We start from the raw sequence: 23634 nt of genomic DNA, 5'->3' as shown, positions 1-23634 counted from the left end.
CCCCCCCCCCCCCCCCCCCCACCTAATTCATGTAAAGTTTAGAAGTTAAACCTCCCCCATAGTATCTAAATATACACAAAAGATGTCCCATACACCTTCTCCCTACTCATGAACGAGCTTTATCAATGTACATTATGTAAATTCAATCCACAACCTCGAGATCTCAAGTTCAGAGAGTCATCCCTGTATGTAGATATAAGTGGAAGATATATTGCAGCTTATATGTATGTAAAATAAGACTCAAAATCATTGGGACAGCATAGGATAATTGTCTTCAAAAGGCATCATATTTTGCAGTTTTTTTGTTCTGGTTGGAATATAAACCCACAAAACTTTCTTTTCCTTCTTGTATGATTGATTTCCTGGGATACGTACTTATCAATATATGCAGTTAAGCCAACTAATTTTCAAAATTATGTACAAAAATGACCAAAGTATACACACCCAATACGTTGTGTACATATTTTGTAAATTATATCATCCAAAGGCACTAGGGTGTAAGTTCCTGTAAATAAAACGTCCTTAAAAGGAAGCGATTAAAATAGTAACTTATCCATCATACTCCACACTAATCCAGCAACAACCTACCTTTGGTTTCATTATAGCATTTAACTCGAGATGAATCCTGATCATTTTTTCGACTACACTCAGCAATTCTATGATCGAAACAAAGGTACATTACAATTATGCCAAAACTAACCATTTACCTGACTTTGACAGTAAAGCAAAATAAACAAAAAGATGCACTTTACATGAAACTTTGTAAACATATACATCCATTATCGCGATTTAAGAACGGCTCCTTCCACAATTTTCCAACCGGAGTTTGCCCAGGACATGTCGTACCTAGTTGTATAGGTAGTACTGTATGAGTCATTGTTCTCCGGATGGGCTACATCAGTTAAGCTTGCTGATTCCTCGAGAGTAGCTTCCACAGTAGCACGTCGGCCATCAGCTGAGACAGTCACACTGTCAATGACAAGGTTTAAAAGCTTGTACTCCCAAAACCAACCATGCTGCGCAATTTCTGTTGCACGGTCTGTCCAAATCTTCAGCATCTGACCATCCAAAACCTGTCATTTTGAACAATGTTGTCAGGCAAAATACAAAGATGACACCAGAAATTGAAAAGAGGTGGATAAGCTGCATTTGGACTACAGCAAACAAAAAAAAAGATGCTGGGTAGTTCCTCATGAGCAACTAAACAATTGTTTGTCTAGTACTTGTACAGCAAAACAACTCGTGTTGAGCAGCTGAATTCTACAAGAAATCATTTTGCTCTTACAAACAGTTGTGCATATGGCATTTTGCTATAAAGATAATATCATAACATTGTATAGAAATTGAAATAGAGCAGCTAACACACAATCCTACCCCTTGCTTTGGCAGGAAGTAAAATCCATTAAGAATTGTCTCAAGGCTTTCAGGTTCTATTGCCTTTCATATCATACTAGTGAAAAATAATCAACACTATAAAAAGAAAGGCATTACATATTCATACCTCTGACAATCTGTTGAGACGGTGATCGGTTCCAAGAGACTGGGACTTGATATTCTGCCACTTCCGAACTATACTTTCTGCAAGCCTTGCATCCATTCTAGGAACCTCAAGAGGATTTTCAACTGGTGAGGCAGAGGCATCTGCAGTAGCAGATAAAAATTCTGAAATTCAGAAGAAAGGGAAGGTTGGAGAAAGAAAGCAGAACTGAAACCCTCACACAAGAATTTAAAAGAACCCCAGACTCAAGAAAAATATAATAATAACAATAACAGAAGAAGATAATTTTTATTAGATAGCTGTACAACTACCACTTGTAACAAATTATAAGATATTTTCTCTCGAATCCAGGTCGTTGAATGAAGCAGCAGAGAAAAGAAAAAGAGCATGGCTCCATAGGTCATATTTGGCGAACCCACCCCGAGAGTTATTTAGAAACTAAAATGGTCAGTGAGTCATACCCACATTGATGACATCCGAGGCGATGGCTGAACCAGTAGCACTAGCACTATGTTGAACTGAAGACCCATGTCTAAAGGAAGAAAGCTTCAATCCAACCAAAGTCAAGAACCCAACCGCTACTCCAGCACACATAATCTTCACACTTGCATCTTTTATTCTGTCAGTTATCACATCTTGCTCTTGATAGTTAGAACTCTTTCTCTCAGGATCCCCAACAGTCGTGATAAAATTATTTTGATCACGGAGTTCTCCAAGATCCTCAAATGGCTTGGCAATATCAAATTCGTTCATCTCATTGTCGCCATATCGTCTTACGCTGCCTTCCCCATCACCAGCAGGAAAAACTTTCTGTAATGCCTGAATTGCACTAGCCTTAACACTATCAAGCACAGCTGTAGCTTCAGCTCCAATCCTTGCAATAGCTGCAGCAGCAGCTAAAGGTGAAGCACCACCACCTTCCAGCCTTTCCAAATATCTTAAAACAGTAGGGTCATCATAATAGTCTCCAAGCTTGAAAGTGACATCTTCTGTCTCTCTAAATCTGGGAAAGACCACTTCCATCAACCAAGTCTCCAAAAGCTTACATAGTCCAGGGAGAAGATCATTTTCGTTGTCATCCTTCGAGTGTTCTGCAACAAAAGTCACTATAGATGGATCTCTATAAGGGGAGTCCTCACTGTCTAGGCCCAACCATGAGCGACATCCATCGACTTCTCCAACAAGCAGTGAACAAAGGCCCCTCTCCAAAGCGAAGTCTATTTCACGGTTTTCTCTAACAGTGTAGACAGACACAGAACTGCCGTAAGCTGTAACTTTGGTCTGCTGAAGCTGCTGAAAAAGGTTATCAGCATCTTGAATGAGATGAGGTTTTTTTCCAACAAAAGCTTGAGCAACAAGTGCAAGCGCCACCCCGTAAACTTCAAAGCTTTCTGCAGGAATGTTACTTGGCGTTGCGACGAAGAGGTCCACCTTTTAAAAAGAAGAAGAGGAAAATGAAGAAAAGGAGTGAAACGAACAGTTACAAAAGAAACCAAAAATATATGAATGAAGTTAAGCCAACCTGCTCAGAAGCTGTCATCCGTAGGAAGGCCTCATTCATGAAATCTTCTCGTGTGAACCCCCCTGAAATTGCAGCTGCTCCTCCTCCTCCAACAGCCCACAAAATATTGCGCACACCTTGAAGACCCTCTGCTCTTTTCATTCGGTATTCATCACCAAGAGGAAAAGCTAGAAGTTCAAGTACGTAGCGTGGATTTATCTCTTCCAACGTCTCATCTATCTGGGATTGCAGATCAAGGGCAAGATTACTTGCACCTTCTTCCTAGAAAATGAAGGCAGAAAGTTCCTCATTATTTGCTCTTCACTGTAAGCTTACAATTCCCCCCAAAAAAGGCATGCGTCAGCATTCAAGCAGACGAGAGGGGAAGAAATAGTGCAGAGGCACACACACCATACACACAAACATTACCAAAAGCAAACAATATCTAAGACTATTGAATGATGAATGACCAAGAAGAGCGCTATACTCATTAATAGGTAAATCAAAATGAAGTTAGCAATCAGTACAACGATACAAACCCTCTTCCACTACTAGAGTAGTTTGTTAAGAGACATTTGCAGCTGTAAAAAAGCTGTAATCATAGTGCATAAACTAAAGAAAACAGCTATTTCCATGTGTGTTCCCTTTATAGAATTTCAAATATACCATCACATTCACTCTAACTTACTCATATCATCAGAAGTCACTATACCTGCAACAGCTTAAGTGCTCTTTCAAGCAGTTCACAACCTTGAACAAAATCAGGAGGTGAAAGTGCCATCGCATCTCGCGAATGGTCAACATATGCGAGTGCCATAGCCAAGACCACATCTTGCTTGAATGACTTTGGCATCCGCTCTTTCAGCAAGCTTTCCCCAATCTGAAGAACTACTTCAGTCTCACCAGCTTCTTGCAAAACACACATTGCTCCCGGAACCTGTAAAAGCCATGACATTCTTTTAAATTCTTTGCATCCCACTAAAACTTTAGAATATTTAAGTTTTATAACCAACCCAGGCACAACTTTTATTACACTATCAGTTAGTTATGCATTGAGAGCTAATTACAAGTAATTTCTAGCAGTAAGTGTAGATTGATAATCTGGAAAATAGGTAAGTGACATGCTACAACAGGTTAAATTTACACTGGTCATGTACAAAAAAATTTCTTTAATTTGCACAACTTATACAATTACCTTTACCAATAGTAAGTGTGGTTTGGTAATCTGGAAAATAAGGAAAGCAACAACTCATTAAACTACATTGATCATGTTGTTCTCACTGTATAAAATCTTTTCTTATAACCGCGGAATTAGTTTTGGCCCAATCCTTAGGAACAACGCAGCCTTCAAAACTCAGAAATAAAGGGCCCATCCCTCTATCCTTCTCCACTTAAATACTAGGCTTAGTTCGCATAGCTGGAACTTATGACCCAAATTACAAGTCCCTCAACCTTTGCGACTTGAACTAAGCCTAGACGCTCTCATTGTATATAACTTAAAACTACAAACTTCTACAATTTATTCACTGCTACTTGCAATTGGTAATTTGGAAAATATGATAAGCAACATGCTACAATTATTAGCTATATACAGATAGTATATAATTAAACCAGGCATCTAAGATCAACCTGGCTTACTTGGGGAGCCTAAGTTAACACAGATAAACTTAATGCCGAACATAAATCCAAGTTTCAAACTCCCTATAGCACTTTTCAATTAACTAAAAAATTATTCAATTAAGAATGCGGGCAGTAAATAAAAAAAATGGAGTAATTGAAGGTAAAATGGTACTTTATCCCAGGGGACAGGAGTTAGAATAGTATCGAACTCATGCTGAGCGAGGCCTTGATTGTACTCTCTACGAGAGGTAGAGTCAGCAAGGGTTTCACAAGCAGCTTGAAGAATCTGCCGTCGGCCAATCAATGTTTCCTGACTGTATCCGTACTGCGGCGGCTTTGTAATTCTAGCATCGTAGCATCTCCTGATACCGTCACCGAGGAAGTGAGCTTCAGCACCAAGTACTCTATAAAAGTCTATAGGCATTGAAATGTGTCGGTCTGAAGGAGCAACAGGAGGAGGAATAGTCGTAACGGAGGTTGTAGAAGTTGAATTCTGGAAATCCGATGAGTCGGAGGTGGTGGTGGAAGGAAGGAATTGGAAATCGGCGAGAAGACGATCCGCCCATTTACTAGCGGAGAAGTTAGTAGGTAAACTACTTGTTCCACCGGTAACACTACTAGCTCCTCCGTTAACGGCATTGAGTCTCGGCGGCTTCTTACCACCGGCGGCGGCTAGTTGAAATGGTGATGAAAGGCGTGGAGTACAAATGCCAAAGCTTAGCTGTGTTAATGCCTCCATTGTTAAGGAAGCTTTCAAAATGTGCTCATAATTCATTGTTTTTTACCTCTTTCAGATATTTTTTGCTCACTCGTAATGCAATTGGGCCGACTCTTTTGATATGGGCTAGACATTTCTTGTTGTTGGGCTTGGAAACTGGATCTTATGGATGGATAGTGGAAAGGCCCGTTTCATTTGAATGATTAGATGGATGTAATGTTCCAATTGCACGGTTTGCTCTTCGAATGAACTGATCTTCAATTTTGAACTTATCGTAGCGGTGCATAATTTTTGAGATATTATGATGCAAAAATTTAACTGTATGTCCCGCGAAAAATTTATTTATTTTGAGGGCTAAGAATTAAAGATCAACACAAAATAAGGACAAAACTACAAAAGACACATTCTAACTCAACCGTTAAAGGGTTTTTTAGGGATGAAATTGGACGAATTGTGCTTCAAATGGGATGGTTTATAATCTTATGTGAAGGAAAATGTTTTATGGAAAATCTATTTCGTATTGAAAAATGTTTGTGACACATATAACAACTATATTATATGAAAATAAAACACGATGATTTTGACGATCGTAAAATTGTCATATTTGTAAAGAAAAAAAACAAACAAATAGAGCTTTAGAAGTTACTTGCAATGTTTAAGCTGACCACTTCTATTTGACAAACACAAAAAACCAGATGACATGGAACATATCGCCATTGGCAAAACATGAAGACAACTTCAATCTCACATTCTGCAAGTACAACAATAAAAAGGACAACCTTAAATTCATTACATTAAGGGATCGGAATCAAAATCTCTCCGTACTTTTTATTATCATCGCGTTTACATCGAACCAAATTAAATCATTGAATATCAAATCTGAATAAGTTTGAATATTGCAATAATTTCATTGATATTCCGTCCTTATAATTAGTGGGTGGTCCCATTTAACACCACTAAAGTATTTATTTTGTCATAGTTGACATTTATAGTCATTTGATTGACTCAAAGCATGCACCTTTTATAATTAACAACATCTTAATCATGGTCCCTAATCTTATTTACAATGTGTCTTTATCTTTCTTTTTTTCTTTTTCTTGAATACATCATTAAAATAGAGACTATTATTTCACCATTCCACCTAATTGTATGAGTAATACCATCTTAATATAATCATTTGGTTACGTGAGGAGTAATAGTAATTACCTTTAAGTATTAATAGCGAAATCAAAAATTTGAATAAGAGGATTCAAAAGTTAACAGTTCTACAAAGAAGTTATTGATTCAATTGAACCCTCTTCCATGGTTCTGGCTCTGCTGCTTACTTCAAGGAGTATTATAAATTTAGTTACTCTTATTCATGTATTAGTAATATATGAATTCTTATTTCACTTCTCATCCTCCATAAGATAGCAAGCGACTTTCATATATAACTGATATGAGTATATAGTTTACGCATAATTTTTATGATGAAATTATTTTTGGTAGTGTGGCAAACCAAGAGACCCCATATAGACAAGAGATAACGAGAAATGTTACTATTATTAGGATGTTTAGTTTGTTAGAAATGGTTATCTATTTTTGGAGGGACATAAATAATATCAATGTATATCTTTTGTACTAGTAACTACATCTATGTATACTACTTAACTCTCCCCTATCTACATGAAACCAACTCAACATATACCATATCTCAACCATAAGAATTTGAGTAGTGGGTGATAGTGAAGAGTGGTCCAAAGAATATTGTTTATTGCATTCAACTTCCTCACATCTTAAAAGTGATATGGAGTTGAAAGAGGCAATGACAATGGAACAAGTGGACACACCACCATAAAAAGTTGTGATGAAATGAATAGAATTTCTTTGTGATAGAAATGAATAGAATTTCTTTCTTAACAGAAGTTTTGGATTTGAGCTTTAGGCCGGAATAGAAAAAAATCTAGTAGTGAGGAGTAAATTGCACGGATACTTGATTTTGACGTTGTTGTTTGACATTTGCTCAGTTATTTTTTTTTTTTTATTATTATTCTTTTGCATGTATAACACATTTCGGAATAATTTCAAATAAAGTTACTCTTGACAAAGTCTTAACTTCAGACACAATGTCTAAAGTTTCATATGACTGAAGTTCAAACACATATGACAGTGTCAAAATTATTGTGTCTGAAGTTTCATACGATTATTGAAGTTTAGACACACGTGACGACGTCCTAGCAATCTGTCTCGTGAAATTTTTATCGTATGGGGCTGGAGTTTGTCCTTCTAATAATCCAACACGACATGAGTCCAAATTTATCGAGATACTAGTGCAGATATTGAATATCGGGTAGCAAAAAAGAGAAATTAAAAAAGTGTAATTGGACACGAAATTTAGAGGCCCCGAATTGATGATATTGATTGCAAAAATGAAAAGAAAAATGGCTTTATTTATTAATCAATCTAAACTTTAAAGAACATGTATAATGAAGAAATCAGGCTAAAGGAGTGAACATCGGCTTTAATGTTTGATCCTAATTACGTGACCCTCTCAACTAGAAAACACAAAGAATCAAGTCGCATTTAATCATTGCCAATTGCTATTTATATTGTCAATTAATCATAGAATTATTTTGTCAAAAGCCGCAGAAAGGTAGTAAACCCTTCATTTCAGCCCCTTTTAAAGACTACTTTTTTCATGATAAATTATATTAATTGAGTAATCTAAGAAGTAAAAACATTTAAAAATGTCCCTTAGTTGATGAGTACGAAAAAATTAATGTTACCGCACGTTTTGTCTTTGAATCAAAGGTATATTCGAAATAACTTTTCTATTTTAAGATAGGGGTAAAATTTATATATACTCTATCTTGCTTAGATTTCAATTTATCGAATGATATATTGTTGTGAATATTTATCCTTGTAAAAGGTGCACATATATTGTGTCAATAAAAACAAATATAATCTATTTTAATAACGATGAAAATAAATTCAACTCAATATCTATTTGTTAAGTTTAATGGCACATTTAAATTATTTTCCTTGGAATGTATCTCCCCTAGGATACGTTTATCTAATTTATGTACTATTACATTAGATTAAAAATTTGTTGTATAAATAAATCATCGAAGTGCTAAATGACCAGAAAATTTGGTCAGAATTTGGCCAGAAAATTAAAAAAATTATAATATTTTTTTTATTTTAAAATAAATGGATCTTTTTTCAATTTTTTAATTAAAAGATATTAAAATTAAAAGGGTAAAAATATTTTAAAAAATAAAATAGCATAGATAAAATATCATTTTGATCAAATTCTAGCCAAATTTTCTGGCCAAAAGATTTTTCCATAAATCACTTCCATCATATTTCTACTGTTGCGAATAAAAACAATTTTCTGGGAAGAGGTAAAAGGGGAAACAGACCAACAGAAAGGTAAATATAAATATAAAAAGAGAAACTCATAGGCACCTACAAAGGGTAAAAGTTATCCACATATAATTACACCAAATCAACAAATATATATATATATATATATGATTATAAAGTTTTTCTATTTAATTATATAATTAATTAACATATAAATTTTTACATTAAATCACTTAATTATGATTAACTATACTCTTTTTCTATTGAATCAACGTTTATGGAAAACAACCTCTCTATATCATTAAGAGATAAGGTTTGAATATACTCGTACTTGTTATTGTTGTTGTTTGTACCCTCCCTTACTCAATTTATTTATTATTTTTCCATTTTCATGATTTAACTGGGTAAATATCTATCAACATTTTAAAATATATTTTTTATTTACTGATATAAAAAGAATTATAATTTATGATTTTGAAATATCATTTTCAAATATCTAAATTTTAATATTAAAATAATAAATTAATCTAATCTACTTTAGCTTTAAACCTTAGCGATCAACCAATAAACACACATGAAGTTATTGGCTCTTACTATCCTTATAGAACAAAATTAATCAAATTGACTATTGAAAATAAAAAAATACCTCACTAATACATAAATTAAGACAAAAAGGGGTTTTTTGGTTGTGAATTAACTATTTTAAGATAAGTTATCTCATCATATATATATATACATATATAAGATAACTTATTTTATCAATATGTTAAATAAAGGAATAATTACTTTCAATTAAAAAATAAGATAAAATAATCTTACATTTTATGAGAGATCATTATACTTTATGCCTAATAGTAAATGACTCCAAAGAGTATTAATTTGTCGTAAACATCGAATGAAATAAATATTTAGTCCCAAAAGCCAGAGTGCATAGCTCAACACATGGCGTTAGTCTTTGTCAGTGCTGCTTCTTCTTCTCCTTCTGAAACTGAAACTTTTTTTTTTTTTCAGCTCATACGCTCCTCTCTTCCCCACTTCCATAACAAACTCCATTAACACCCACCATTCTTGATTTTTCCTCCATTTGATCTTCTTCTTCTTCTTCTCTCTATCATTACTCACCACCACTCTTTCTCATGTCAACGGCTACTTTTCTTCTCTCTCCGCCATTGGTGGTGGTGGCACTTACATTGCTATTTTCCTGTGTTTTTTCCATGGCCGAAAACGTTACAGAGACGGAAATGGAAGCCTTAATGTCGTTCAAAAGGAATTTGGAAGACCCACTTGGGGTATTAGACGGTTGGGATTTTTCTACCACATTAGCTCCGTGTGATTGGCGTGGGGTTCTGTGTGATGCCGGCAGAGTTCGTGAACTCCGCCTACCTGGGTTGCAGCTGAGTGGACGGCTAACTGACCAGGTTGGTAATTTTCGCCAGCTACGGAGGTTAAGCCTACATTCTAACAACTTTAATGGCTCTGTCCCACGCTCTTTAGCTCAATGTGCTTTGCTACGCGCTGTTTACTTCCATTACAATTCTTTTTCCGGTGAACTCCCGCCGGCTATCTCGAACCTCACTAATCTTCAAGTTTTAAACCTTGCTCACAACTTCCTCTCCGGTCATGTCTCTGGTAATGTTCCAGCAAGTCTTCGGTTTCTCGATCTTTCTTCGAATCTCCTCTCCGGTGGCATTCCGGGTAACTTTTCAGCTGGTTCTCAGCTCGAACTGTTAAACTTGTCGTTTAACCGGTTCTCCGGTGAAATTCCGGCGAGTATCGGAGCTTTACAGAAGTTAGAGTATCTCTGGCTTGATTCTAACCAACTTTACGGCACTATACCTTCAGCAATCTCTAACATTTCCACATTAATACACTTGAGCACTAGTGATAATCATCTTCAAGGACTAATCCCAGCAACAATCGGTTCACTTTCCAGTTTACAGGTAATCTCATTGTCGCAAAATCAACTATCTGGTGTGGTCCCTGCATCATTTTTCTGTAATGGGTCAGTAAATGCTCATGCTATTAGGATCATTGAGCTGGGTTTCAATGCAATCACGGGTTTAACTAAACCTGGGAATGCAACATGTTTGAGTGCTTTAGAGGTCTTGACCCTTCACGGGAATCACATTAATGGTGTTTTTCCTGAATGGTTGACGAATTTTTCGTCGTTGAAGGTTCTTGATATCTCCGGGAATGCAATTTCTGGAACTCTGCCAAATGATATAGGGAATTTAAGGTTTCTTGAGGAGCTTAGACTGGGTAACAATACATTAACTGGTGATATTCCTTCTAGTATTGTGAACTTTGGTTCATTGGGGGTACTTGATTTAGGTGGAAATCGGTTTTCTGGATTGATTCCACAGTTCTTGGGTAAATTGACAGGGTTGAGAATGCTGTCTCTTAATGGGAATCACTTTTCTGGTTCGATCCCGAATAGTTTGGGGAGTCTTTATCAGCTAGAGTTTTTGGATTTGAGCATGAATGGTTTGAATGGGAGTTTGCCTCAAAACCTTATGTTGCTTAGCAATTTGACTAGTTTGAATTTGTCCAGCAACTTGTTTTATGGTGAAATTCCAAGAGGAATTGGAAGCTTGCATGGGTTAGAGGTTTTAAATGTTAGCAATTGTGGGTTCTCAGGGAACATTCCAACTAGTATCGGAAGTTTGTTGAGGTTGACAACTCTTGATGTGAGCAAGCAAAACCTATCTGGTGAATTACCCTTTGACATTTTCGGGTTGCCAAGTCTACGAGTTGTGGCTTTACAAGAGAACATGTTCACTGGGGATGGTCTTGAAGGTTTTAGCAGTTTATCTAGTCTGGAATATTTGAATCTGTCATCTAATGCCTTTTATGGGCAAGTTCCGAAGACATATGGTTTCCTTACATCCTTGAAAGTTCTTTCTATGTCTAAAAGTGGTATTAATGGCTCAATTCCAGCAGAGTTGGGTAACTGTTCCGGCCTTCAAGTGCTTGAGCTTCGAGGAAATAAGTTAACAGGTCAAATTCCGAAGGATTTCTCACATTTATCTCATCTAAGGAAGCTTGATTTGGGCCACAATGGATTAACCGGGGAAATCCCTGAAAACATCTCTAATTGTTTGTCTTTGGCTACTCTCTTGTTGGATTCTAACCATATCTCAGGTCACATACCAGAGTCGTTGTCGAAATTATCAAACTTGGAAATGCTGGATCTCTCTTCAAATAATTTGAATGGATCAATTCCTTCAAGTCTGGCTCTGATTTCCAGCCTGAGGTACTTGAATATTTCTCATAATCATCTCGAGGGTGAGATTCCAGAGGCGTTGGGTTCTCGGTTCAAGGACCCTTCTTTGTTTGCTGCGAATAATGCTTTGTGTGGAAAGCCATTGAAGGAGTGCAACGACGGTAAAAGGAAAAGAAAGAAGTTGATCTTATTCATTGTTTTGGCTGCTGTAGGGGCCTTTTTCGTGGCAGCGTGTTGTTGTGGATACATCTACGGCCTTATACTTTGGCACAAAAAGTTAAGAGGTTCATCTGAAGGGAAGAAGCGAAGCCCAGGCCGTGCGAGTTCAGGAGGAGAAGGGGGCCGTGGAAGTGGAGAGAATGGAGGTCCAAAGCTTGTTATGTTTAACAACAAGATCACTTATGCAGAGACTTTAGAAGCGACACGACAATTTGACGAGGAAAATGTGTTAAGCCGTGGAAAGTATGGCCTAGTATTCAAAGCCACTTTTGCAGATGGAATGGTCTTGGCTATCCGCCGTCTTCCTGATACATCAATCGAAGTGAACACATTCCGCAAGGAAGCTGAATCCCTCGGCAAGGTGAAACATCGCAATCTGACTGTTGTTCGTGGATACTATGCAGGACCGCCACCTGATGTTCGATTTGTTGTGTACGATTACATGCCTAATGGAAATCTTGCCACACTTTTACAAGAGGCATCTCATCAGGATGGCCATGTGCTCAATTGGCCAATGCGCCACCTGATTGCTCTTGGCATTGCTCGTGGCTTAGCTTACCTTCATTCAGTTTCATTGATTCATGGGGATGTAAAGCCACAAAATGTATTGTTTGATGCAGATTTTGAAGCTCATCTTTCGGATTTTGGTTTAGATAAACTAAGCCTAGTAGCAACCCCAGCAGAGACTTCAACATCTTCCACCCCAGTTGGAACTCCAGGCTACATAGCACCTGAAGTGGCATTAACTGGACAACCCACAAAAGAAGCTGATGTATACAGTTTTGGGATTGTATTGTTAGAGATACTAACAGGAAGAAAGCCAGTAATGTTCAACGGGGACGAGGACATTGTCAAGTGGGTGAAGAGACAACTACAAAGAGGCCAAATTTCAGAATTGCTCGAGCCGGGGTTGCTTGAACTGGATCCTGAATCATCAGAATGGGAAGAGTTCTTGTTGGGAATCAAAGTTGGTTTGCTTTGCACCATGCCTGATCCTCTAGAAAGACCATCGATGACCGATATTGTATTCATGCTCGAAGGCTGCAGAGTTGGTCCTGACATTCCCTCTTCAGCTGATCCTACAACTCTTCCTTCACCAATGTGATATGAAAATTCAATTCTTTGCAATGAAATCAATTTGCAAGAAAATGTCCTTCATTTTTCTCAGTTCAATGTTGTTCATGCATTTCTTCAATGTATTGTTACTCCATTCATTATCATTTTGTTTGTACATCGTTCATTCAAGAGTTGGCTGGTTTTGTGCAAGGATTATATTTCAAGTCTATTTTCTCAATGGCATTTGCAACCCTTTGATTCTTTTCTGTATTTACAAATAAAGATCTCACCTTTCTTCACCATTGTGAAGTGGGAGAACTCCTATATTTCTTACTCAAGGAGCAAATGTATAGTTTCATTAGGCACATGTTCATGATAATGTGTGAATCAATTAAATAGATATCACCAACCATTACTACAACAACAATAAACCCAGTGTAATCTCATAAATTGAGGTTTAGAGAGAGTAAAAACTAAAGTGTGTGCATATCTTATCATTATGTTCTCAAAGTAAAGAGACTGTCTTCATTAGACCTTCGGCTCAAGCAAATCAAAACATTAATCAAAAGGAAAAGCATGACCGCTATTAGCAAAGTTGTGAAGCATATATGCAAGGAGCATATGTCACCAACATTAGTGGGACTTTCACTCATAAAACTTCAAATTCCAAAAATCACAAGTTCAAAAAAGATTTAAGTTTCAACTTCAAAATTTATGTTCAAACGCTAACTTATGATTTACCTCATGATATATAATTATATGAATATCTATAACTTATTTTTTATCACAAATTTAAAAGACATTTTTTCTTGATTAATCTGTGTTTTTATTCGGGACGGAGAATACAATATAATTCAAGAAAAACAAATAGAGTACATCATTACTTGTATATGGTTACTAATTATGTTGTGTAGTTAATAAAGTGGTATGTATGTACTTTTTTATAATTCAGAAATCAGGGAATCAAGTGGGACCAAAAACAGGAATTCCCGCCAAAAGAGTAATGAAAAGAATAAAAAATAGATAGAATAGGTACAAGTGGAAATTACGAGTATTATAAATAGGAGTAAGAAAGTAGCCGTTAATGTGACAGTGAAAACTGAAACCAAAAGCTTTTTATGGGAAAAGGAAATTGTAGGGTCCCAAACGTTAGCATCTGTCTGAATAATGAACGTATTGAAATCCAACTGAATTTAGATGGAAGGTAAAACATTTTCAAACAAAATTAATTTCGTACTTTGGATTATTGAAGGTAAATCGATCTCTTACAAAAGTGGCTTCGTATCGAGTAAGACTCAAACTCAAAATTTGTGACTCAAATGGAAGAGTACTTATCATTTCATCGAGACGGGGAAAGGAAATTAGGACCAATATTTTATGTGTTAATTTAGGTGATAAGTGCTTTTACTGCTATTTGGGAATTGGTTGGTCCAAATAACAAACCACGTCGGATTTTACGGAAATAAGCTATACTTTGACCAGCTATGTGGTCCTCTGTTGTGTCTTATTGTGATAATTTGTCTTAAATATATTTGAAAAAATATTATAGGTGAACAATATTTGAAGGCAAATTTAGCTCGTCGTAAATATATTCGGATACGTGCACTATTCATATTGATACTAGAAGTTCATATTCAAATTTAATGATCACATCTCAATGCAATACGAGTTTTAAAATCATGCTATTCAAATGAAAATTTAAACTAAATTTATGGAATATCTGTCCCTGTAATTCACACTATCTCAATTAATTTTACAGGATATTTGTTACCTCCGATCCGTGCACATATATATCATCGAGGGGTAAGGCAGGAACGAAACCAAGTCTTGTGAATTTCTGACTCAACGTAAATTATGAGTCTTCAGAACAGTGTCTATATAACATCAGTAAGTACTTGACTGAAATGATGGGTCAGTGTCAGATATATAATTTACATCGCTGTAATTTTAACCTATGGTGAATGTCATTATTTATTGCATAGTATTTACTACCACTTTTCATAAAAAGTCATCACTTGTTTGTCATTTAGAGTCAGGTTCTTTATCCAAGTACAAAAGATATTTAAATTGTTATATACATACATACACTACGATAAATAAGTATATAGTACCACTATTATTTTACGTTTTTTACAGTTATATACACTTTGATATTCATAAAAAGGAGTATACATGAAAGTTCCAAGAATCAACTAGCTTAACGGTCGAAAATAATGGCATACTGGAATTATGGATTGCTTTGCTGGTGATGTTAAATAGAATATAATCCATGTACCATGTGGATACATATAGTAGCATCACGTATCATTATAAAATACGATAAATTCATTGTAACATCACGAACAATGGAACTTCTATCTCGTTTATTTGGTAAAAGCAAATTCAAAATTTCTTTTATTCGAATATCTCCAATATACTCGATGAGAGTCGTTCGGCAATTATGTCCATGATATGGGTTGTATGATAGTTATTTATATCAGTTGCTTATCAAGTGTCTTGATTTAAATACTTTTGACCATGTCATTATTGAAGAGATTATTTTTGTCTGATTCACTTTAACAATTTTAGTTTTACGACGAAACGATCACACCATTCAATACATCACCACAAGTAAAGCAACACTCAAATCGGTAAGGGAAAATTAGCAATTAAGTCATAATAACTAACATAATTAGTCATAATAACAACACTTTAAAATATTTATTTAAAATGACAAAATGACAATATTTTTATAAAATATTATGTATTCAGATTTTAGTTTTATTTAGGGAAAGAGTTCTTTATTGGACCAAATTGTATACCGATAACGGTTTAAAGAAAAAAAAAATTAACTAATACACATTAACCTTTTTTCATCACCATTCACGTTTCTTCCCCACCTTTTATGTTTATCTTTTTTAAAGGTTCTAAATTGTTGTAAATCAAGAAATTTTCTTTATTGTTAAATGAAATCTATTTAGTAATTCAAGCAGATTTCTCAATTAGCAAGGTAATTTCCATTATCCATTTTGATTTATTCTGATTTGATGTTTAAATCACCGATTCTATATATTATGGATTTCCAATCGAATTTTCCAATTTTTATGTGATTTTGTTTAGTTATTCATCAAATATTTGTGATTTTCAATATTTTTTGTGATTTTCTTTTAATTTTTCAGATTTTGTAGAATCTAGAAATTCATATGGAATTATGGCCAACAAAAGAATGATGCCAGAGCTATAAGTGACAATGAACCACCTCCGCGACATAGCAGGATTAATGTAGCATTTGAGGATAATGATACAATTCAAATAGATTAGTCATTGTATATTTTTGGTGTGTTTTCAATATTCTTAGTTAATATACATTAGTTTTTGTATTGCTATGGAACCCTTCTAAAGTTATCAAGTTCTCGTTTTATTAATGTAAAAACTCTTTAACTTTTTTTTCTTGATAATTTTAATGTTTTGAAGTTTTGGTATTCATGTGCATATTGTACAAGTTTTATAGTCAATGTGACAACCGTATTGTAGTAAGGTAAAAGACATTTGGCCAGATGATTTATGGTTGCTTTTCTAAAGTTATAAAGTTGAGTTTTTATTACTGTAGAAACTCTTGAACTTTTTTATTCATAATTTTAATGCTTTGTATTTATTAGTAAGAATACATTTTTTGGTATTGATGTGTATACTCTCTGCAGTTTTAATCATAGTAGTATTAGCAAGATAAGTTTGATGAATACACAATATATAAAATTACGATGAATACATTATAAGAAGGAAATACAAAATGATATTGAAACACATCCTGATGTTTTGGGATACTAACTGATATTGAAATACATCATGAATTTTTGTAATATAACTTATCAAGAGAAATAGTAAGTACAATTTTAAAGTAAAATAATAATAATAATAAAACAACACTTGATATAGAAATATAAATACAATTTAGTTTGAATACAACTCAATATATTTGTTATGTATTCACAAAAAATGTATTTCACCAAAAAACGTATTTTTAGTATTATTTTATTAGTTTTACTACTAATTTGTATTTTTTTTATGACTGATACAATGTTTTCAATTACAATTTAAAGTAATTACGCATAAATACATACATATATATATATATATAACATGGAAATGAATACATTTCGAGTGAAAACATATTCAAAGAATTCTAGGAAATTAGAAATTGGGAAACATTCCACTCTAATATATAAAACAGAGGCATTAGAAGGGAATACAATTATATAAAACAGAGGGCATTAGAAATTGGGAAACATTCCACTCTAATAAGATATAAAATTGAAGCATCATTAACTAAACAATATGTGGTCCATTCCTACACGAACGCCTATTGTGCCCCTTAAACCTACAAGTACCGCAAAGAATAACCTGATTTCGAAATTTATTCAATCCAATGGAACTGACGAAATTTGTTGAATCCAATGGAATTGACATAATTATTTTTGTGGATTTCGAAAACATCCGTTTAAAGAATACGCCGAATTCAATTCGAAGAAACTATGAATATTATCAATTGTTTAATTCGGAAGACAAAACTATTACAACAAAATTATTTTTTTGGAATTATGAAGAAGGGAAGAAGAAAAAAAACGCTTGACATAAAAAATGGCAACATCCAGCTTTTCAAAAAGTAATTGAAATAGTTTTAAAATCGTTTTCTACTTTTTTAAAACTTTCGGTTCCATGATTTTCTCTTTATTGTTATTAAGTATTTGTATTTTTTTAAATTAATCAAAATAAAATAAATACATAACTAATCATTTAACAAATTAAAATATTGCTATTTTTAATAAATAGTTAAACTATTGCTAAGGAGTCCCACTCAAGGCTAAAATATTGTTGTTTTGAAAATTTTCCCGGTAAGGGAAAGTTACATTAGTTTGTGTTAAAAGTAGCTTCATAATTGGGCCTTCAAGCTTCGACATTATTACTTCTGAAACGAAGTATATATCAAGCATGTGAATCTGTGATCTCTAAATAAAATTAAGTATATTATGTATATATTTTCAAAAATTTTAGTAATGCATCCATATTTAAAATTCTAGATTAGCCTTTGCTAACCGATGAAACTAGCAACATCACATGGAACCAATCGACGGACATTCAAGTGTGTCTTATAGTTTATGTTAATGATCACTGGTCATTTGAATTTTGATCTCATTTTCTCTAACAATGGGAGTACATGTGTCTCCCCTAAAGGCCAACATAAACCAAAAAATAAAAAATAATAATATGTCCTCTAGACATTGATCTTGCCACTAAAATTAAAACTCACTCCTGGTTTAAATACCATTAGGGATATAAGCCATGTTTCATATTTTCAAAAAGGTAAAATATGTTTCCGAAACTATGGTCAAACACAACTTCATATCAAGTCAAAACTAGACAAACAGATTAAAAACGAAAGGAGTAGTTCTTTTGAAATCAGGAAGCAGATAAAAAGTTTATTGTCCATCTTTTTAATACAAATCAACTTGTATCGCCTAAATTATTCAGACAGCAGAAGAGTAAAATATCATCCAAAGCTGATACCAAGTAGCAGAAGTCAATAGGTATAAAATGGCAAAGATATCCAGAAACAAATGAAAGCTTAAAAGTAAAGTCAATATAAATTAATACAGGGAACATTTTACAGCAATCCAATTATTGTCTTTCAAAAATATCGGAAAAGTTTGATATCTTTATTGAGGGAATTCTTCTAGCCAAGCAATCAAATACATAATCACGGAGGCCAAAACTAAACAAAATGTAATTCAACAGCCAAACTAGCTCATCGAACGAGGAAGAACACAAAGATACTTCACAATTATGGAACAGGTGACACTCTTTCTCTACTCTGCTCTAGATTGACCAGCGCGAGAAGAAAGGATGATACCGACAATAAGGCCGTAAAGAGCCAAGGCTTCAGCAAAAATAAGGATCAGAATCATTCCAACAAAAAGCTTTGGCTGCTGTGCATTAGCTCTGAAAACAACAGAAACAAAGAAATGCACCATTAATTGGTCTGTCCTCTCACCGGAAGTGAGGAAACCTTCTTCTGAGTAAAGGATAAATGAAGTTAGCAGAACTATATGAATGCTATATAAGAAAAGGGAATATGATACACAAGGAGGCGTAATGAAAGAGCAGTGAAGTTATGACTATCAACCCCTACATTAGTTAACCAACAAAGCCAACAACATGAGACTGCAACTGTACTCAGTTAAGCCACCAAGGTGCAAAAGTCTGATAGCTAAGCATACGATTTTAAACTTGATGGATACTTTGCCTACATCTATAACCCTCTCCACTTAAATATAAATCTAGTGGCAGGATTTGAACCCGTGTCATGCGCCTAACACATACATCATGCATTGCACTCTTACCACTACACCAAGGCTGCCCTGGAAGTTCTCTTGAGACTAACAAAGGAAAAAGAATCTTTAAAGGTGAATTATATCTCCAATTTCCCGTTCCAACCCCAACATGCAGAATTGCTGTATCCCAAAGTTAAGTCCAACCCCAACATGCAGAATTGCTATATCCCAAAGTTATTAACCACCACTCTCCAGTGTCCCCCCTTCCCCCTCTTTTGCACCTTCCCCTATCTACACCAATCAGTCATAAAGAACAATTCTATAGTCCTTAAACAGAATCAATCACCCAGGATCTATTTATTCAGTAAAGGCCATCTACTTATTTTTATCACAGTCAACCACATGCAAGTAAAGATCGAGTTGCAATGAGACCCAAGTTTAAAGGAGAAAGAAACAACCCACAATATTTGGTATCCTCATATCTCTCCGCCAAATACACAATTCACCATTACTCATTTCAGACAAATCATGAAAATCCTAAAAAAGAGTGATCTTTTTTAATGAAGGACAACCAATAAAAGAGTGAGCTTTTAATAAAGGACAACCAATAAAAGAGTGATCTTTTAAATAAAGGACAACCAATAAAAGCTTGGCTAGTAAGTAAATCCAGACAGATCATACATAGAAATGCCAAAAGGTAACAAAAAATCTGCCATAACTGATTAAAGATCCAAACCCACATGCTCTTCACATTTATCCCAATACCAGCATATAATTAAACATAATCAACTATGCAATATCAGTTCTGCCGATGATTAAACACAATACAGAAAATTAGCAGAAATAGTAAAATACCTAACACCAGCATCACCAACGATTCCGATAGCCATACCAGCAGAAAGACCAGCAAGACCACAAGCAAGACCAGATGAAAGGTGAGCATATCCATCAAATAGATAATACGACTTAGTTTTCGGGTTAATCCCAGTACTAATAATCACAGCAATAATTAACCCATAAATACCCAAAACTCCAGCCATAACAACTGGAACAATTGACTTCATCACCAATTCCGGCCTCATTACACCCATCGACGCTACTCCTACCCCACTCTTCGCTGTACCATAAGCTGCACCCATACCTAAATTCACAAAAAAAAAATCGATTTAGATTCAAAAAATAAAAATTGAAAAAATCATAGCTTAGATCTAATGGAAAAAGAGTTACAGGAGAAGACTAAGGCAGCTGCAGCGCCGAGGAAGCCAAAAAACGGTGCCGTTTCATCGCCGCTAAACGTAGAAGCCATTTTTATCTTCTTCGAACTGGGAAATTGAAGTAATTTGCGATCTGAGTGTTTATTGGAATTGATTGATTGATTGATCTAAAATGCTTCTGTTAAATACATTTGAGATCGTCAACCTGATCCATCACTTGAGCTATAAATGGGCCTTAACCCGACTGTGATTAAACAAGTATGTGTGGGCCTAAAGCCCATCTTTGGAACATGAATTTAAGTCGTAACTATCCTACGTAAAATTTTTACAAGTTTAGCCATTTCAGACATACGGTGTCTAAAGTTCAGACATTTACTTGTGAAAGAATCCACGACATCAACAACATATCCAATATAATCTCACAAGTACGGTGTGGAGAGAGTAGTGTGCGCGCGAAGACCTTACCCTTATCTCGTAGAGATAGAGAGGTTATTTCCGATAGACCCCTGGCTTAACCCCCACCCACCCACGCAAAAAAAAGGGAACAGATGGAAAAAAGAGAGAACGAAAATGAAAGCAATTACACAACAATATACCTAGTGAAATACCACAAGTGGAATCTGAAAAAGATAAAATATACCGAGACCATATCCCTACTTGTTAGAGTTAAAGAGACTATTCCCGAAGAACCCTCGACTCGAGTATAACGTTAATGAAAAAATAAAAAACGAACAAAGAGACTAATAAGAAAACAATACCAACCTCAATGAAATAATACAGAGATCAAATATTTACGTAAAATTTAGCTTGGAAATCCCAAAACTTTTGTCAAACTTGTATGTTTAAACTTTGTGAATTCTTCTATTTCATTTCACTCATGGTAATACCTCACCATTTTATCTCTAGTTTCGTTTCATTTTGTTCATAGTACCTCCATCCATTTTATCCATGACCTCAATTTAGTTTATTCATTTTCACCCGTGATTACTTTATTTATCCATCATGGTACGTCATACATTTCATGCTAAATAAAATAACAATTCAAATAATTTAAAAATAGTGAAATGAAATTGTTAACCAACATCGAGCAAAAGTTTCAAAGAAAAAAAAAAGAATAGAAGCGAAGGAACAATTGTCTTTAAGTATGCATACACGACTCGTACAGCGTATTTGTACACAAAATCTAAAACACTAAAATGGCAAATAGGTCGTACCATAAAATGTTTACACCATAATCCAACAAAAGATTTCAAACATAAGGCCACTGGGCAGACTACTTAACAAGAAGCACTGTCATTTCAACTTCAGCGACCACGTTTAAGCCTCGTAAGGAACGGTTTCTTCTCAGCTGCAACCTTCAACATTGATTACCATAATCATATGATTAGTGTACGCTGTCAAAATCAGAAAGACAAGGCACTGTTAAGCATTTAAGCAACATTAAACAAAGATAATAGGGGAAAATATCAGGGGAGGAAGGGAGATAATACCATGAAATCGGTAGAGGCAACTGCAATGATGAATCAATAGCTGCAAATCATCAATTATCTTGTAACAGAAATCTTACTGGCAAGCAAGTGCTTGTGCGCTGTGACAGTAAACAGGAACTAAATGCACATAGAAGATCTTGTGTGCACTTCTCAGTAGATAGAGGCAGACAACAGATGTAGGAGGTGACGTTATGAACTGCAGTGCTCTCTAGGGCACAAATAAGCACAGAAATCACAATCATGCATCAACAAGTTACTACATGCCAAGGGAATTATGTAAAAGCTGTTATGTATATGACTTCCATACTAGCACATTGAAATCTGACATTGAACTAAATAACGGAAGAGGAAATAGTTACTTCGGCAAAGAGAATCAGCACAAACATATTTGGCTAATTAAAAGACTATAAAGTCCACTACAATTGGCCAGTAAAATAACAATGATCACTGGCCTAAAGAATTTCAGGCTTCCTCTTTGTATTGCTGCCTGACCTGAACATCAGAAGACTTATATTTCCATCTTTATCTACCGCATTGAACATGAGGAAAACAAGAGATTTTGACTGGACGTTAGCAATCCGATCAAGAACCTCTTCCTCATTTCAACATCATTCTGCACTGAACAGCATAGCTGATATTTTCATCTGTATCCACTGCCAGTAGTACACATACTACCGGTACCAGTACTCCATTCCAAGATGTTCAATATGATAAGTTATATGTTTCTGCAGAGCTGTATACGATCAAATTTCACCAACCTCAAACCGAGGGTATACTACTAGCCTGATGGATAGACCCATCTCCTTGAAATCTTAAGAGAAACAGAGTGAGACAATAGGAGGAAAAATGACCACAATTTCTAATTGGTGATACCAAAATAAAAGCAGGCCCTCAAAAGTAAATAGCAAGGCAGAGTGAAATCAAGAAAAGCAACCTGTAAGGACTGGAAATAGTAAGTCATCCAAAGAGAAGACTCTCCTCCTGCTGCCAAGTAGTCTCTCAGCTCTCAGCTATATGCTTAACCTGACAATAAAGGAAATATATAAGATCAGATAACGCATGTGAGAAATCAACAGATTACTAGTGTTATGCATAAAATTCTATAGCATGCATCTTTTCAGCAATTGCAAACTTCTAATGCAGAATGAAAATGTCTTTGACTAACTTATCCCTTGAAAGAATGTGAGTACACGGGGAAACAATCACCTCACTTTCAACATAAAAATGGCATGTACTACCCAGAAAATTCGCACACACCTTCAGAGAGAATAAAGATCATTCCTCACTTGGGGGGGGGAGGGGATGGAAAAGGCAATCTAGAAAACTCACTTATGTACTCCCTTTGCTCCCTCTTCTTTTGGCCTTCTTCACTGGATAGTGCATAGGGATTAAGAAACCTCATGAACAAAGATCAAGCCACTTGGACACAATCGCCAAAAGCA

General features: G+C 35.1%; 3 protein-coding genes and 1 long non-coding RNA gene across 5 annotated transcripts; 1 reads left to right on the top strand and 3 right to left on the bottom strand.

Moving 5' to 3' along the window:
- Positions 1–613: 613 nt before the first annotated feature.
- On the bottom strand, positions 614–5386 carry LOC125854708 (protein ACCUMULATION AND REPLICATION OF CHLOROPLASTS 6, chloroplastic). 2 transcript variants are annotated; one of them, XM_049534291.1, is made up of 6 exons: positions 4792–5386; positions 3712–3936; positions 3021–3281; positions 1960–2929; positions 1502–1662; positions 614–1073 (listed from the first exon to the last, which is right to left on the bottom strand). In XM_049534291.1, the coding sequence occupies exons 1-6, from the start codon at positions 5356–5358 to the stop codon at positions 780–782; spliced, it is 2478 nt and encodes an 825-aa protein (XP_049390248.1). In that variant the 5' UTR covers positions 5359–5386; the 3' UTR covers positions 614–779. The 2 variants fall into 2 exon arrangements, with proteins under 2 accessions (XP_049390248.1, XP_049390249.1); XM_049534292.1 differs by having other exon boundaries at positions 689–1073; positions 1502–1641.
- Positions 5387–9635: 4249 nt separating this feature from the next.
- Positions 9636–13398, top strand: LOC125856864 (probable LRR receptor-like serine/threonine-protein kinase At4g36180). The gene has a single exon (XM_049536511.1). The coding sequence runs from the start codon at positions 9819–9821 to the stop codon at positions 13227–13229; it is 3411 nt and encodes a 1136-aa protein (XP_049392468.1). The 5' UTR covers positions 9636–9818; the 3' UTR covers positions 13230–13398.
- Positions 13399–18786: 5388 nt separating this feature from the next.
- LOC125855106 (V-type proton ATPase subunit c2) lies at positions 18787–20930 on the bottom strand. The gene is made up of 3 exons (XM_049534778.1): positions 20716–20930; positions 20344–20629; positions 18787–19156 (listed from the first exon to the last, which is right to left on the bottom strand). The coding sequence occupies exons 1-3, from the start codon at positions 20792–20794 to the stop codon at positions 19024–19026; spliced, it is 498 nt and encodes a 165-aa protein (XP_049390735.1). The 5' UTR covers positions 20795–20930; the 3' UTR covers positions 18787–19023.
- Positions 20931–21955: 1025 nt separating this feature from the next.
- On the bottom strand, positions 21956–23474 carry LOC125857173 (uncharacterized). Its single transcript, XR_007445601.1, has 2 exons — positions 22193–23474; positions 21956–22096 (listed from the first exon to the last, which is right to left on the bottom strand). It is a non-coding gene; the product is annotated as an uncharacterized LOC125857173 (long non-coding RNA).
- Between the last annotated feature and the right edge of the window lie 160 nt (positions 23475–23634).

This window comes from Solanum stenotomum, chromosome 2 (genome assembly GCF_019186545.1).
Source record: "Solanum stenotomum isolate F172 chromosome 2, ASM1918654v1, whole genome shotgun sequence".
NCBI lineage: Eukaryota > Viridiplantae > Streptophyta > Magnoliopsida > Solanales > Solanaceae > Solanum > Solanum stenotomum.
The sequence above is the reverse complement of the archived record's forward strand: the minus strand, read 5'-3'. Positions and strand labels throughout refer to the sequence as shown.